The following is a 12,380-nucleotide window of genomic DNA, read 5'->3' as shown; positions in this document are numbered from 1 at the left end:
CTATTATTTATTGCAACATCGTCATAATGCTCTCAATTTTAATAATGTCTTGTCCCTGTAAGTACATCATACTTTTCCTGTTAACAATAACGAGGTTGAGGCCGAAATTTTCAATGCGAAAACGTGTACGTCGGACGTTCAGCGCCGCTTTCCTGTATGCCTAGAAGTTTGGCAATGGCGTTTACAAAGTCAATGGAATCATGCTCGACATTCCAAACGCCATTGCCAAACTTCTAGGCATACAGGAAAGCGGCACTGAACGTCCGACGTACACGTTTTCGCATTGAAAACTCCAGCCTCAACCTCGCTAATAATCATGCACCTAACTCTGTTCTCGAGATTAAGGAAGGACAGATAGCCGGACGTCAGTCGGAATTTATAGGTCTGAAATTTTTTAAAATTGCTACCCAATGATATTTTTAGAACAGAATCTGTAATCTGTTAAATTTAGTAAAATGTTTGCATTTAACACCTAAATAGGGGCCCTATTTTCTATAGAAAGTCTTCCTGGAGACAACGCCCAAGACAACACTAATAATCTTCCTTCTGAAATTTTATGAAGAGTTTTGAAGTTTAAAAAAAAGGTCTAAATCTATATATATAATCGAGACGAGTTGATAATAATAATAATAATAATACCCTCTTTTCTGTGGGTTACGGGTTGAGGTATTTTTTACTCCGATGTAAATCGTGCAGAAATAAAATAATAATAATAATCAGTGCAGAGCCCAAACGGTTAGGAGTTGAAAGTTGAAATTTGGTACATAGCTAGGGTACGTCACGAAAACGCACACTAAGAAGGGATTTTTCAAAATTCCTCTTCACGGGGGAGAGGGACAGGATTAAGACTTAACACTTCCATCAACAATGGAAGTGTTAAATAACAATGGAAGTGTCAACAATGGAAGTGTTTAGAGAAAGCGACGTGCAAGACGCATATGCAGTTTTTTCGTTTTTGTAGGAAATCGAACATATTTTTAGACCCATCTAAAAGTTCTCTAATTAGTCTGGAAACAGGGGTCCCAATTCTTGCATTCTGTGAAAACGGGTAAGGTTGACTATGACGTAATAATCTTAATTTTCGCTAAGACGGTTAGGAGTTGAGAGTTGAAATTCGGTACACAGGGTACCAAATTTAAGTACCAATGGAAGTGTTAAGTAACAATGGAGAACAAGAGAAAGCGACCGCAAGATTTATGGGCGCTGGAGGAAAAAAAGAAAAAGAGTAATATGTTAGAACATATTCGATTTTCAAATTTAAACAGATTAGTTTGGTTTTTCTCGACTTTTCTTCTTTAGAACATTCGATGAAAATCGAACGATATAATCAGAACACTTCGTGAAAATCGAACAATATTAGAATATTCGATTTTCAAATTCGACCTTTCTTTAGAAATATTTAGTTTATTGATGAAATTATTCTTTTTCTTCTGTAACTATAACGTAATAATCTTAATCTTCGTTATCGTTACTTTTGCCCGAGCAACGCCGGGCCTACCTGCTAGTTTTATTATAAAAATTTCTAAAATATTTTCACTTGCGTTATTTATAACACTTCTTTTATTTTTTATTTAGAACATTTTGAAGGTTCAGAGGTTGTTATTTAATAAAATAAAGTGACTTTTTTTATAAGAGAGGTTTTTCTATAAATTCCTCCTCGGCCGGTTAATTCTAATGTGTTTTTTAACAAATTTCTTTCTTCTCGTGCAATTTCTATTTATTGTGCAGCCCTATTAAATCTAGCCTAAATAGATGTATTAGAATATTATTCTGTTTTAATAGAAATATAAGATTTTAATATAATTATATTTTTTAATTTTTATTAAAGTATTATAAAACTACGATTTCCCCTATTGTTGACTCCGTGTCGATTGGAAGAGATTTTGGTTTTTCGTAATGTCTCACACGGAAGTCGTCCGACTTTCATTTTGAAACAGGACGAATTTTGTAAACTTACACTGTACAGGTGAATTTTAATAATTTACAATATAGTCCATACAGACAAACGAACACACAAATAGTTTTTTTAGGGTGCTTAGAAAATTAAAGGTTATCCTACTAAAAACAAATTAAGTCAAGTAATGACTAAGCGTGAAAAGTGTTACAAACTACTCGAATAACTTTACATATTTTTTGAATTAATAAGTCGGTAAAAGTTCAAATAAAAAATGCAGAATAGGTCCTAATGCTTTAGTTTAACCCCTAGAATACTTTTTTAGTATTCACTTACAGCACTCATATTCGATACTAATTTGTTATGCAAACGGGAGAATCCGAGCTTCGAATCAAGTTACAATTTAATTTGTGTATTTCAGTTGACCCGGATAAAGTTGTATTGGAGTTGGGAAATACGATCGGCCGGATCAAATGTAACATTTATTTCTAATTACTCATCATTGAATCAAGTGTTCCCGGTTGGAACTAATATTAAAAAATAATTAATTCATCCAAAAGATGGCGCTTGGTTTAATATCGTAATACTACTTCGCTTCGTGTTATTTATTTACACAAAAACACACACTCGCACATAATTGACGTTATTATAGTGAGGCCAACGTGGTTATTTGGTTCAGGCCGATAGCTGATTCAGAAAACTTTAGAGGGAGCGCAGAAAGAAAACAATACGGCTTACAAAACTTTTTACTATCCGAGGTACTCGGCTTTACTCGGGAAAACTCTCAGAAGAGGTGCAGCTGCGCCCCGCTTACCCCTTTAAATCTACCCTCTGTTCACGTTTTATATTTTGCCATGCCTCATAAATAATTTATGCAAATTATTTATTCCATTGACTCTCTTGACTATTAAGGGAGAATATTATTTAACATTTCAAAAATATAAATTCTGATATATAAATTACATTTCAACTCAGTAAGACGAAACACGTAACATATTTTGAGGTCTCGCACATTTCTGTATACAATATGGAGTTAAGTAAATCAATTACGTATTTAAATTTACATAGCCAGTAATCAAACATTAATATTTAATTCAAAGTTAAAATTTAAATCTATAAACATTAAATTATAATTTAGAATTCAGAGACGAAATTCTCAGATGTTAAGCATGGGTGAAACGTCCAATAAACAATATGAAAATGAGTGATTGTGGATATTTTTGAAGTATCGCAGCAAACATTATAATTTAAAATTTTAATTCGTGTTATAATCGGTGAGCCATCACTTCAAAGCTGCAATTAGTTATCGTTATTTCGATCTATCGGAGGAATGTAACTGCGATCGTTTATCTGTACAAATGAAAGGTTTCTCCGTCACGTGATAAACCTGGAGAAAAAATCGTACCGCTGTACTCGTTTGAAATTTACCTGTCTAGTGAAGGTGAGGTTATACGATAACTCAGTCTCGTGATTTTAAAAAAAAAATGAAGGATATTATTTCCGTGAATTATTATTACTCATAAGTTGGCCGATTGGATTCGTCGTCTCGCAGATGTCTTCTGCAGATAATGCTGCCCGTAATTATATGTCTTTTCCATCGAAAAGTGATCTGGAGTGCCTTTCTGTTACTACTGAGCCTGGGTTTATTTTTGACCGCCGTCAAAATCAAGAAAATGAGCGATCAAGGGTATTTTTCGAACACTGTAGGAGTCCTAGAAACGGATCCCGTTCGAATGTCCACCGTTTCGTCCCTAGTCGACGACCAGAACGTTTTCTTCGATCTTCCTGTTTGCAGTTTTCGCCCCTATTTATTAATTTTAGTCGCTTCGTCTCCCGAAAATTTCGATCGTCGTGCGGCCATTCGTCGAACGTGGGGAAGATCGTCTCTTCGCATGCTGAGAAACAATCTTTCGACCGTTACGATGTTCCTGGTGGGGCGGTCGACAGATAGCAAATTTCTTAATATTTTAGTAGAAAACGAAAAGATATCTTCGGGTGATTTAGTGATAGGAGATTACGCGGATACTTACAGAAATCTCACTCTGAAAATCATCCACGGAATTCGCTGGGCCCATCGTTATTGCCAGTCTTCGTATCTGCTGAAAACCGACGACGACTGTTACGTCAACGTTGCCCTTCTGCTGAAATTTCTATCTCGGAGCAACAAGATGTATAAGGGTCTGTACGTGGGGCGCAAAAGGAGCCGAGCCAAAGTGGTGCGCGACCCCAAAAGCAAATGGTACGTATCTAAAGAACAATTTCCGCCATCCGTTTATCCCGATTACGCTTCGGGAATAGGATATATCGTGTCTGCCGACGTTCTATCCGTGTTCGTCGACGAGACAGCCCATTACGCGCCATTTCCCAACGAGGATGCTTTTGTGGGTACAGTTCTGAGAAGAGGAGGAATAAAGCCCATTCATAGTTCTAGATTCAGTATTTCTAGCGGACCGTGGAGAGTGTGCAATTTTCTGTACATATTTGTGTTGCACAGAATTCCGGCAGAATATCAGAGAAAAATGCAAGCATTGTCCGATATGGCATTAGTGGAATGCCCTTTCACGCCATGGGACGAATGGGACTAAAGCGGATTTCATCAAACGAGAATGAAGATTTTGTTTTTACGCGTAGTTTTTGACATTTTCTCTCAAAAATAACGTCTGCTTATTCAACAGAATTTAGTTTGAAATAAGGTTAGGAAGCATCTTCCCCAGCGTTATTCCTATGCATTCTATTTTCAAACGATCGAGAGATGTAGAGAAACACTATGCAAATTTTAAAACTATAATCTCGTTTTTCAGCTTCACTGTTTTTAAATAACTTATATCAGTACATTGTAAAATAATTTCACAGTTTTATCAGAATAATAGTCATTGTAAAGATCTTGCAATTAATCTCCTATTTAATTTTTCGTTTTGTATTTTCTGAGAGAATATTTTTAATATATTTGTAAATCAATATTCCTAAAGACATCAAAACGGGCCTACACTCAATCATATTTAAAGAATTTTTTCCATCAATTGAAGGCTTTGTGCAGCTTTAAATTTTAATGGAAAAGTATAACAATAATCAGGGTTTAAGCTAGGAAAAAATTTCCTGTAGCATTTTAGCTAATTTTACTAAAAAAAAAGTAGCAGCAAAATTTTAGAAACTGTAGCTAACATTTCTCATCCGTGAGGCTGTCCAGAACAATTCTCAATACATTATCGTTTAAACATTTGTTTATTCTCATAGATACTGTACTGTACATTATTACACTACCGATATAACCATAAATCTATTGTTACATACAACCCACAAGTATCATACATTATTGAACAATTCTTCTTTGGCTTTGATTCACACCGGGTAACAAATGCTGAATGGAAATGAAATTCCCATCTTGGTTATTGGGGAGGCCATTTATGGAGAAGTTTAGTAAGTTGCTGATATTTTTTACATCAAGACAGTTTCCAATTGGAGTTTTTGTTAATGTCATCTCACCGAAACCTTTCACACTCAACAGTGTGAGGTTTGCAGTGGGTGTGAAAGAACAAATTCAATAACTGTTGATATATGAGGGTGATCTGAGAGAAGGTTATTTACAACTCTCATTTTATAAACTTTAGCTGATGACATATCCTTACATCTGACAGCAACACACACTGTCTTAATCCACAAGAGGCATGTCCGTCATTCCGAAAAACTCCTCTTGACCTTGAAGTCCCAGTTTTTATACGTTTTTCTCGTGTACTATCCACCTTGCGGATTGGTCCCTCGTCCCTTTCCTCGTTTCCCGATTGGTCTCCCCTTTGTTTTCAAGCGCAAAACGAGACCATGTCGGGTCGCGGGAAAGGTCCGATTCGAGGTGTCTATTTGACACCCTTTGTCGACTATGCTCCAAGATTGTTGATAGAACCACAACACCTGCACTCATAATTTAATCCGTTGTTTGTAATTGATGTCATTTTGGAATTCTAACGATCACGCGATATTTTTCTATCTCTCCAATTTTTCCCCTTTTCCGAAATTGTTTTCCTAAGTTCAAATTTTTCCTTTGAATACTTGTGTCAAACTTATACATCTTTATGAGTGCGTGTGTCAGAGTTCTACCTTTGGATTGAACATTAACAGGTCGTTTAACACGCGTTGTCGTCGTCCCGAGACATCGTTGTTTACTCATATAAAATATCGATATTTTTTTCACAACGGGATTCTGCATTTTTGCGATTTCGGACCTCGTCTGGGTCCTCACATCATTGTTGTTTAGTAATGCTTACAAACGTGTAAAATTAATTATAAACTCTGAAAGACATTAATATTTAGAATTTAATATTAAAAAATAAACTTTACATGCTTGAGACATTATCCTTAACAATGTTTCTATTCTCAATGTTAGTCTGAATTTAAATTAAATAGAAAAAATTACGGACATAGAGAAACTTTATATCCTGAAACGGATCATCGTTCAGATTATATCCTATAATCTGACGATGCATTCTTACTATTTCAACATTCACTTTGTAAATTGTGAAAACTTAGTATCCAAATAATTATTTGTGAATACTTCTGATATATTTAATGTAAGAAATTGTCACATTTCATGGAAATGGAAACATTTTGCAACAGTTCTTCCAATAGTTTATATATAAGTATCAAGTAATAAATTATAAACAAAGTCAGAATTTGTAATTTATAATAAACGTAAAACATTATCAAATAATTTGGTTGAAAATTAACCATTTTTATATATAATTATTATGTAATTTATTTTTGCATTGATATAAAGTTAATAAATTATTTTTAAAATTTATTATTGAAGTAAACATCTTTATACTGCATTTGAAATATAATATATATTTTTAAATTTGTTTTTTATCAGATATTTTCTTATATATCTGGGAAAGACCATCTCGGAAAAATTCCTGGAATTTTGTGGTCCCAAATTCGATCCCAAGTCCCCAGAGCAGTAATCTGATCTCTTAACTATCTCAGCCATTCAGTGGGCTATATATATAGGACTTATATTTGGTATATACTCCAGGACCAAAACCTTACCAGTTCGACACTGGGTACAGCTAGACACATCTTTAGAGTAATCACAAAACTTTCCATGTAAACAATCTGCATTAAAAAAAAAAACTGCTTTTTTGACTGTACTCCTTAATCTCCAAATTCAATGCAAAGATACATTCGTCACTTTAAATAATATATTGCCAATCTTCCATGGTCCAATTCTGATGGTTCTTAACTCATTTGATTCGTTCGTGACATTCCTTGGTGTCCATGTGACTTTACCTTGGGCACGTATGTTCTAAATTCATATTTATTGTCGCCAAAATGCCACAGAGACAAAGGGCCTATTATTCAAACAAACTATGTTTGGCACAGCTGATCTCAGCTGTTATTAGTGTTAACAACGAACCTGAATCACGGAGTTACAATTTTGGTTTCCTTCTTCAATTGTTAACTCACATGCTTTCTTTATATTCAGTTTGAAAAACGAGTATTATAATGTTTATAACAACTTAACTACTAGAGAACCCAATTGATTTGTTCATTTATAACTATTAATTACAAACTTTTAAGAAATAATTATTTAACCATTCAGTTTCCTGTGTTTTGTTTTTATATATTTTGTAGGTAACAGTTTATCTGCTTAAACTTATATTGTTAAACTATTTAAATTAGTACATGATCTGAAACATTTGCCTAGTTATGATGTTGGATGGATGAGACATACATTAAGTTTCAATGATCTTGAAATATTTCATAATAGTAAATATATTTTCCTGTAGCAACATGGAAAAATGTTTTTGTGATTATAAAGGTCATTTCAGATATATAAAAGACCCTTAAATAGTATCTTGCTTTGGACTTCGGATCGCCAAATCTGTCGTTAAAAAAACTGCCTGCAGTATAATGTGAAAGATTAAACTTTGGCGAAAATTTTTTACTCGAAATATATTTTCTCACCTGAAATATAATACTGCACAACATAATGCTGGATGAATACTTTCTATGGTTGTATATTAGTTTTATTACTTACAGTAAAACTAATATTTTAACATATACTGTAACAAAATTTAGCATGAGAATTTTATATATAAGGACTGATCTAGTGTGTCAAATTATATTTTATAATGCATTCTTTGATACGAGTGTTATATCATGTTTCTGAATCAATCTACAGTTTATTGACCAAATATTTTCTAGGATCAGTTTAAAAAGAGAAGGAAATTCAAAAAGTTTAGCAAAGATTTGTTTTAAATTTATGTACTTAAAATTTGGCCATAAAAGAACTTTTATCTTTTGCATTAAATTTCTTTTATTTAGTTTATAACACACATTGCTATTTTATTCTTAATAATTTTTGTTAGTTTTAACATTAAAAAATAGTTTTGAAAATAGCAACTTATTAATATGTCATTCCAAAACAGATCATTTAAAATTTTAACCTGTTTTTGTTTTAATAAATTAATTTATACACTGAAATACTAATAATTAAGTATAAAACTTACACTAAAACTAATATTTTTCTTCTAAGCTTTCTTTTTGTATGCAAACAATAAAATAAAATGCTGATTCAATTCGATAATAAAAAATTAAAAAAACAGATTCAATATACAGCAGAATTCAGATTTAGCGGAAACTGTTTAGCATATAGTCTTATTACTAGGTAAAAACTGCCTTCTTTGAATGAAATAAAATTTCCTATCTCCTATTCTCTACAAATCTTTATTATGTGCTGGCAGTACAACAGATTTTGAGTGATTATTCATGGAAAACATGCAAATTTACTATGCTTAGCCTTGATGGCATCATTTCATAAAATTTCTTTGTGCTCTTAAATGTGTCAAATGAGATTTTCATAGTTCTATTTTTTAGATAGTATTCTGACACTCTACAAGTCAAGCATTGCTAAATTGATGTCAGTATAATGTGAGGAAAGAATTAAACAATTCAAAGAAGGAAAGAATAAAAGTAAATGAATCAAATGAGTTACATGTTGGAAAAATTGGAAAATGTCTGGAAGCAAAACTACCTAGCTACCAGTTTGCGGTGCCATTCCAGACTAACTTTTTCTTCTAAATTAATTAATTGTTAATATGTAATTATTAAATTTAGTAATAAATGTAATTAGGCACTAGAAGTGTTGTGTAAACATAGTCCTAAAATTTGAGCAGTTCCTTGCTTATTTCCTAATTCTATTCTTAACATGTATTCTTTTATAAAGCAAAATCATAATATAAACATACAAATCAATACTAAACAGAACTGTAAACTAGACTAAAACATATAAATTAATTAAATTACTGAGCTTTGTAAAATATATGGGAATTTTTAATAGATACTTGTCTTAAATACATAGCAGACTGTTTTGGAAACAGATTAAGGCCAGGTTTCATTGTATTTATTAAATATGGAGATGTGTCTATAATTGAAACTATGATGAAAATATTCTGAGATGATAAAATGTTGCAAATCAAGCACAGTTTTAAGTGAATAGAATGTTAAAAATCTACTAAATAAAAGATATATTATCATTAAATTAGGGAATTTGCTTTCATCTCAGGAGAATATCTTAACAACTTCTAAGAAATTAAACATTTTAGTTTTTTTTATTTTTGAATTATTTATAATGGGGTTAGGACATTCATAAAAATTTAAAAAATCCATTTGAATTTACTAAATGCATTAGTGTGATTCCAATTTACAAATAATATGATACAATAAGCTGTTTTCTTTTATTCCTTTTCCCAATCTAAGAGAAATTTGATATGATGACTGCTGACCAATGATCAGAATACTTTGTGCTCAAAATTTATGAAAACAATGAGATTGAAGTTTCCATATGCTACAATTAGATGGTTTGTAGGTTTAATCTCCATTTTCTTTGTTTCATTTATTTATTTGCTAGGGATAGTGCTAATGTAGAATGATCATTCTAATGTAGTTGTGCAATTTAGTAAACTTCACCAATAAAAGTATCTTTTAGAGATAATATTTTTTTTTAAATTAAGATTACAATTTTATTCTATTCTACTTCACTATCTCATTTTCTTAACCTTAAATAAAGAAATGTCTGTGAGATATGAAAATACAATATACTCCCAATTATCCAGGACAATCACCACAGATAATCCATAATGCTAATAATTCCTGACATATTTCCTTTATCAAGATGTAAGCATGCACAGATAATAGAGAGTATACTGTACGTAAGTTATCGTTCGCTTTCCTCATTTTGTATTAATGAAAATTGACCTTGTAACCATTTAATGTTGTTTGGAGAACAAGAGTAGGGTGACTTTTTTATAAATTAGGACAAGTTTATTCCTTATTTCTTAGATTTTGTTTACCGAGAAGTATTCAGGAAAAGGGTACACTTGTAAATTGAGATTAAGCTGTGTGTATTTCCTTTGTCTTCTATAATTAAACTTAATAAAGAAATATATTTTAGTTATTCATTCATGTGAGTTAAAGTGTTTTGCTTGAATAAGATAAACAAGACTTTTGTTGGATAGTAAAGATAATTATTTAATGATTCTGATCAAAATTCAGTTATTAAACAAAATTTTACACGCATTCAAATATAATGATTTTCAAAAGGAAGAATGATCACGAGAATGAGGAATCCTTTTTCTTATCAATTTTGTGAAGAGATTCATCATCTTCAGAAGTGTGTAGTCCTTGCGCTTTCATCAAAGATCTAATAGCCCTGGCACGCATCTCTAATTCTAAAATTTCCAGTTGAGTCTTAGTGAAAGCATTCAACCATTCCTTTTCTCCCATTTCAACTGTTACTGTTGTGCTGGAAATATGCACTTGGCCATCTGAACTATCTTGAATACTTTTCTCTTGAAGCTGTATAAATATGTAAAAAAATTAATAAAATTATAATAATTTTTTTCATTGTAATATTTATGTCAGCATTTCTAGATCTAGATAAGGATAACAATTTTAATTTTAATACTAGCAAAATATATAAATAATGTTACTTTCAACATTTGCTATATCATATATATATATAATTTATGGGCATTAACATTGTAATGAATCAAGAGCATTCAAAGAAATATCAAAATAGCTTTTAAAGAAATAATAAATTTAATAATATAAAGAATTATTCTTTGTATTATTAAAATAATACAGGGATTCCTCATTAATTCAAACTCTGACAGTTTGAAATTCCATTAGATCGATATATAGCTACTTTGATATTTGAATTGAAAATCCTGTCTGAATTGTGATATGTGAGTGTTAACTCTTACATTTAGATCAAAGTTTGCATGCATATTATAAGAGAATAATAGACCACAAACAACTCTAATCTGGTCAATAGGACTTTGCTTTTATAACAACATATTTTTGGGCTGCTATGACCCACTTTACCATCAACTACTCTTATCTCATAAAATATGGCTGGATTTAAAGTTTGCAAGATTGGGCTACATTGCCAAAAATTTAATTGTAATATAAATATAAAAAAATACTAAAATTTTGTATAAAATAGAAAATAACTTAGAAAGAAAAATTGTAGAACATTTCTGTATCGCCGAACATGTAAATTTACTTAATTTGAATGCTGGATTGATTGTTGATGCATGCTGGGAACGGCTGTTGGGTATAAAACGTAATCAACGAATAACATCCTGATGTATCCACTGATGAGGCCTAGATGGCGAAATGCATATGGATAAAGTAATAAAGTAATTGTTGTTCCTTGCTACCTTTTTTGTCTTGTTTTGGCTCATAGAATCCTCGAAGTCGGAAATAGAAAGAGTATAATTTTTACTTGTTATTTAACTAAAAATTTTTTATTTTTAGTGTGTTAAGATTGGGCTACTTTAAAAGTAATTTGAACTATATTTTCAGAATTTTGCTTTTCTTCTTATAAAACCTATCTGACAACCTGTGTTGTTCTCACCAGACATGTGCTGCTTACCTGCAATGTTAGTACAGTACATGATATCATTTAGCTAAAACTAGCTGATCTCCATTGTACAGCAACGAAATATATAATGAGTGGGTGGAAAGTGATTTTCACGGAGGAATCAAGAAACGGTTCCAAGAAAAGCTAAAATGATATCTCAATTGCAAAAATCTAGAATTCACCAGGAGGTGAATAAGAATGTACATTTGAAAAGTGAGAATGCAAGATCTTTCAATATTCCTTTTTTGGGTCTCAGAATGGCTAAAAAACAGTGACAAAATTGGCAAACAAAAATGTCTGTGGACTGCTAAATATGAGAAACTATGAGGCTCTTTTCCAGTGATTTTCTGATATGCATGCAAAAAATATTCCTGCAAGGACCTCTGATCAAAGAAAAGGAGATTATATTGGTGTCATGCATGAAAATCGACAATTTCAAATTTTCCAACAGATGATGTGTCAATTTCAAGTCTGCCACAATATCATATCTCTGAATGCCTATAGTAAATTTTTCATCAGTGAACACCAATACTGCAAGAATATGCTGAATATGACATCTTCAATCTAGAC

The 12,380-nt window shown here is 31.8% G+C and overlaps 2 protein-coding genes across 6 annotated transcripts in view; one reads left to right on the top strand and one right to left on the bottom strand.

Annotated features, from left to right (window-relative positions):
- Nucleotides 1–3,427: 3,427 nt before the first annotated feature.
- On the top strand, nt 3,428–4,508 carry LOC136982815 (beta-1,3-galactosyltransferase 1-like). The gene has a single exon (XM_067279339.1). It carries the CDS (start codon nt 3,463–3,465, stop codon nt 4,477–4,479), a length of 1,017 nt encoding a protein of 338 aa, XP_067135440.1. The 5' UTR covers nt 3,428–3,462; the 3' UTR covers nt 4,480–4,508.
- A 5,880-nt stretch (nt 4,509–10,388) lies between these two features.
- The window catches only part of LOC136982804 (caspase activity and apoptosis inhibitor 1-like), a 145,759-nt gene continuing 143,767 nt past the window's right edge, over nt 10,389–12,380 (bottom strand). For all 5 annotated transcript variants that reach the window (XM_067279327.1, XM_067279329.1, XM_067279328.1 and 2 more), the window contains one exon: nt 10,389–10,741. In XM_067279327.1, coding sequence (XP_067135428.1) covers nt 10,496–10,741 — 246 coding nt within the window. In that variant the 3' untranslated portion in view covers nt 10,389–10,495. The remainder of the gene's footprint in view (nt 10,742–12,380) is intronic.

The sequence above is a fragment of the Centruroides vittatus genome, unplaced genomic scaffold, assembly GCF_030686945.1.
Source record: "Centruroides vittatus isolate TY-2023 unplaced genomic scaffold, ASM3068694v2 contig_863, whole genome shotgun sequence".
Lineage (NCBI taxonomy): Eukaryota > Metazoa > Arthropoda > Arachnida > Scorpiones > Buthidae > Centruroides > Centruroides vittatus.
The sequence above is the reverse complement of the archived record's forward strand: the minus strand, read 5'-3'. Positions and strand labels throughout refer to the sequence as shown.

What these genes read in the sequence shown, in the direction of transcription:
- LOC136982815 (XM_067279339.1), top strand. Translation starts at nt 3,463, where the DNA reads ATGCTGCCCGTAATTATATGTCTTTTCCATCGAAAAGTGATCTGGAGT.